We start from the raw sequence: 5,212 nt of genomic DNA on the forward strand, positions 1-5,212 counted from the left end.
TTGAGAGTAATAAAACATAGCTTAAGAACGGAAGCACCGTGATTTGGATGCCCGCTGGAAAAGCATGGAATAAACTAATTCACACCTGAAGATCCCTTTTATTCTAACTTAATGTTTGAATTCATACCTATGATGGAAGCTAAAAATACAAGATGCATGAAAGGAAAACTGATGAGTTGACGAATTTCAAGTTGGAGCCAAAGGAACTATTACAAATATGACCTTTGGATCATGTGGAAATTCAAGGGAGAGAGTCTAAAGACAGAAGCAGCTTCATTGTCTTACCTTTGTTCTGTATTGAAGAGCGCAAAGATGTGCTTGCTCGACATAAAGCCCTTCTCCACATCCCGAACTTTCAGGTTGTCCAAGGGGAGCATGTACTTCTTCTCTTTTTCCTATTTTTGAGAGAGAGAGAGAGAGAGAGAGAGAGAGAAGGCTTTAATCGAAGATCTTGAAGCATGCCAATGGCAACATATCATCTGAGCTGGCCAACACATGATTATAATATTGTGATACCATCACACACTTTGTTGATACCAGCTACCAAGGGACGAAAGTTGTCTGAGATAGGTGTCTCCGGTGAGTCTCGACACCTGGGTGGGAGCGGGGAGGGGAGGGCAGAGGAAGGGAGGGCTCGGCGATGAAGGAAACATGGGGTCCTCTAGCCTTTCTTCCTCGCGTGGGTCCCCCTTAGATGCTTTTAAATGTTAGTTTGATATTAAGAATTTAGCCATCTGTTAATATTTAACAAACAATGTTCTGGTCCTAATTCAATGAGAAATGCCACATGGATTTCATTTCATATTTTATTTGCAGCCTAAGCAGTTTTGATAGCCAGTGCTGGCAGGGGGCTGGGAGCAGAAGGACCCCGGAATGACATGCCCCCTGCATATTACGATAAAGTACAGAAAATACTTTCTTCATTTGGGTCTAGAATAAAATGCAGGAGAAAAAAAAAAATGATTCCATTAAACTCTTTAGCTCTTTGAGGGAAAAAAAGAAAAGAACCCATTAGAAGTAGACCGATCTTAACTATAACAAATTCTCTTTTAAAATGAACAATTCTTTAGGGAGAAAATGGACACTGGAGAGCGGAGGTCTGCAAATGGGACCAAACTGGTCTCAGTAAAGCATCCTGGACGCCAAAGAATTACTAGAAACATTTACTTTCATGGACTCGCCCAGGGGTGATATTATTATAGGTCTAAACGCTCTACGGCCAGTGTAATGGGAGAGCGCCAAACACGGCTTCAGAGACGCAGTCGAGATCTGTTCCTGGGGCGTTTGCGGCCCGTTCCGTGTGACTGTCCCCTCCATGGGCCCAGCCTCCATCTCTGGTGCTAGTCCTGAGGAAAAGCAGGATTAGACTCAGGAGGAGGGGAGCGCGGAGACTTAGCGGTGACTTTTAATAAACAGCTACTAACGCCTTTCCTTGGGGAGTATTTGCACCGTGCAGGTGTGTCCTACGTAAGCCTTTTGGTCCCTTTGGTCCCTGCAGCTCCTGCAACACTGGCCTGAGATCTGCGGCTCAGCAGGACAGAGCAGCCCTCTGCTGTGCTCCCGAGCCAGCTGTGGGGCCTGCCGTCTGCGCGCCCCTTCGAGAGTTACCCAAGGGAGCACCACGGGCTTTGCTGCTTCTTACTCCTCAATTAACCAGAGAAAAACTGGGCAAAGCCCAATGAAATAGTGAGGCGGAGAGAAACAGACGACTAAAGAAGGAAGTTGAAGGAAGTCAGAGAACAAAATGGCTGTCTTGGCAGACGATGTCTTCAAAGATTAAAAAAAAAAAATCATTAAAGAAACTAAATGGGGGTAAGAAAAGCCTAAGAATAAACATGAAAAAGCAAAGCACTGTAAAAAGATTCTAATATTTCTTGTACAAAAATTAATTATATATCAGCAAACACAAAAATAATCTAAATAGCAAAATACATAATTTAAGTAAATGACGCATCACAGTTGAGTCAACCTTATTTGAAACACTTGTCAGACGATTCCAGGACAGAATTCTAAGAGGCAAGATTGTAGATAGAATGAAAAGCTATTCAATACATAATCAAATGAAAATGCTTGAGACCCAGGGAAAAATTTTTTTGGACGTTTTTCAATGCCCTAAATTTAAGCAGCTGGATTTTTTTAATACACCATCCTATTCAACCTTTTGAAACGATGGGTTTGCCTTTTAATGGGAAATCTGCATTTCATTGTAAAGACGGAACACAATGCCCTTGGCGTGTGCTGTGCAGAAGTAGGCTCTCTTTGTACTGCATTCTTTAGCATATAGAAAAGACCAAAAATCCAGCAAGTGTATGTCAGCTATTAAACAATGGAGAAATACACACATATGCAGTCGGGCAAACATGAAAAATGTAGTTTCATTCCCAAAGTATTAAATGTCATTTCTCCAAGGTTTTTGAGGACATGTTGCTAAATTATTTCATAATCAAGAGTTTTCAAGACTGACAAAGAAAGAAGAAAAAGAAGACTCCGACTGATTTGTTTAATTAAAGTTGTAAGTCAAATTAAAGTTGTAAGTCAAATGGAGAATTAAATGAGAGAGCAATGAAACAGTATATCATGAATGTTTCTAAAATTCTTGCTGCTTTGGAGAAAGAATGAAGTTCCTTCCGCTAAAAGAACATTTTGCATATGAAATATCTAAAATAAACAAAAGGAATACAAGAGGATAAAGGCTAAACAGAATTATAATTACCAAAATACAGTGAGTCTTAACCCCAGCTTAATTGAGACCTTCGCTACATAAGTTTGTTAGTTTTATTAAACTGCCTAATAGTGCACTGAGTAGTATGGCAGCCACCAGCCACGGGTTGCAACTGAGCACTTGAAATGTGGCCTCACTGGGAGGTGCTCTAAATGTTAAAAACACGCCAGATTTCAAAGCCTTCGTATGAACAAAACGATGTAAACCATCTCATCCTCTTATACTGATTATATGTTGAAATGCTATTTTACTACCTCGCGGCAAACAAAGCTTTGCTAAACATAACTTGTAGGTTGACGTTTGCCGTGTTGAAGTGGCTGCTGGGTCACCTAACGAGACATGTGGGTTCACGTCGACTTTCTAGTGAGTGCTGGGCCCTCTATTACTTGCCTCCTATTACTTCTCACGTCACTTTTCTAAAACTACTCTATAAAATTCATTACGGTCCTTTAAAGTTTTCATAATTCTCATTATTATGCAAGAAAATCCACGGAACTCCTTAATGTGGCGATGGAAAACACCTATAACTTGGTCCTATCCTGATTTGTCACTATCTCCCTTACCCTTCCATAAGATATCTTCATATTCCAAGCAAATACACCTTCACCGACAGTCTTTTCCCAGTTTGAAATACCCTTTCGACTTCTCTCTACCTCACCAGTTTATTATTTAGAGTCTAGTTCAAGCTCTACCTTCTGATAGTTTCCCCAAGTTCGTCACTCTGTCTCTCTGTCACTCCCCCATCTCTCTCATTTCCTACAATAGGTATTGTTTATTCATTTGAATTGCACTTTAAGAGACACCTTCATTTTGAATTGCACTTTAAGAGACACCTTCATCTTACAAATGCATTACATTAAAAATTTTGTGAAAACTTTCTTTAGCCGGAGCTCAGAATGCCCAGTCGATTCTATTGTTCAAGTAGGACGCATTAGCAAAGAAAAATAAAAAGGTAGAAAACGTTTTCGCAACGTTTGTAAATAAAGAAGAAACAAAATTTGACATTTTAAGTATTTTATATTGAATAGACATTTTGGAGGAAGCACTTGTGAAATTCCAAAGAAAGATTTTTTTAAATTATTTTTTTCGGTTTTATTGAGAAATAATTGACGTCATCACTGTATAAGTTTAGGGCGTACAGCGTGATGCTTTAATTTACATGTACTGCGAAATGGTTACCGCGATAGGTTCAGCTATCTTCCCATATAGTTACAATAAAAGGAAAAGAAAGGAAAAAAAGGACAAGGGAAAAAAATTTCTCTGTGATGAGAACTCCTAGAATCTGTTCTCTTAACAACTGTCCTACGTATCACACAGGGGCATCAGAGCCATCTGTGGTACCTTACGTCCCCAGTACTCACTTATCTTATTACTGGACATTTGTAGCTTCTGACGAGCTTCCTCTAACTCCACCTCTTTCTAATCTCTGCCTCCGGTAACCACAAGTCTGAGCTCATTCTCATGAAGTTGTTGTTTTTTAAGATTCCACATGTAAGTGCAATTATACAGTATTAGTCTTTCTCCGTCTGACTATTTCACTTAGCATAATGCCTTCAGGGTCCAGCCATGTTGCTGCACGTGGTTTTTTACAGATGAATAATAGTCCCTTGTGTGCGTGGTGTGTGTGTGGATCACAACTTCTTTATTTATCCATCAATGAACACTTAGGTTGTTTCCATGTCTTGGCTATTGTAAATAATGCTTCTATGAACATGGGGATGCAGTTATCTTTTGAGGTCGTGTTTTCGCAACCTTTGGGTATATAGCAGTTCCCGCTTACTGGTGGGGGACACATTCTAAGCCCTCCAACGGATGCCTGAAACTGCAGAGTACCGAACCCTATACCTACTATGTTTTTCCCTATATGTACATACCTATGATAAAGTATAATTTATAAATTAGGCACAGTAAGAGATTAACAACAACTAACAATAAAACTGAACAATTGTAACAATATACTCTAACAAAAGTTGTGTAAATGTCTCTCTCAAAGTCTCTTATTGTACTGTACTCACCCTTCTTCTCCTGATGATGTGAGATAAGATGCCAACATGACTAGATGAAGGGAGGTGAGTGACGTGAGCCTTGAGACGCAGCGTCAGGCATTACTATACGGCAGACTGTGATGCCACGACAGTCTGACAAGCAAGATGGCTGCTCGGTGACTGACCGGCGGGAGCCGGACAAAGGATGAGTCACATCCAGGCAGGACGGAGGGAGATGGCGCGAGATTTCCTCACTACTACTACTACTTGGAACAGCGCACAATTTAAAACTAATAAATTGTTTATTTCTGGAATGTTCTATTTAATATTTTTGGACCACAGTTGACCTTGGGTAACTGCAACTACAGAAAATGAAGCCACAGATAAGTGGGGACTACTATATTCCCAGACGTGGAATCACTAGATCTATTTTTAATTTTTTGAGGATCCTCCATACTGTGTGAGAAATGATTTCTGGGGAGAGATTCAGAAAAGAAATTCTATG

The 5,212-nt window shown here is 40.1% G+C and overlaps 1 protein-coding gene across 2 annotated transcripts in view; it reads right to left on the bottom strand.

Moving 5' to 3' along the window:
* Nucleotides 1-5,212, bottom strand: part of DNM3 (dynamin 3) — a 412,790-nt gene that overhangs the window by 122,876 nt on the left and 284,702 nt on the right. For both annotated transcript variants that reach the window (XM_011371704.2, XM_011371705.2), the window contains one exon: nucleotides 286-395. In XM_011371704.2, the coding sequence (XP_011370006.1) occupies nucleotides 286-395 (110 nt within the window). The remainder of the gene's footprint in view (nucleotides 1-285; nucleotides 396-5,212) is intronic.

Source organism: Pteropus vampyrus, unplaced genomic scaffold, assembly GCF_000151845.1.
Source record: "Pteropus vampyrus isolate Shadow unplaced genomic scaffold, Pvam_2.0 Scaffold194, whole genome shotgun sequence".
Classification (NCBI taxonomy): domain Eukaryota; kingdom Metazoa; phylum Chordata; class Mammalia; order Chiroptera; family Pteropodidae; genus Pteropus; species Pteropus vampyrus.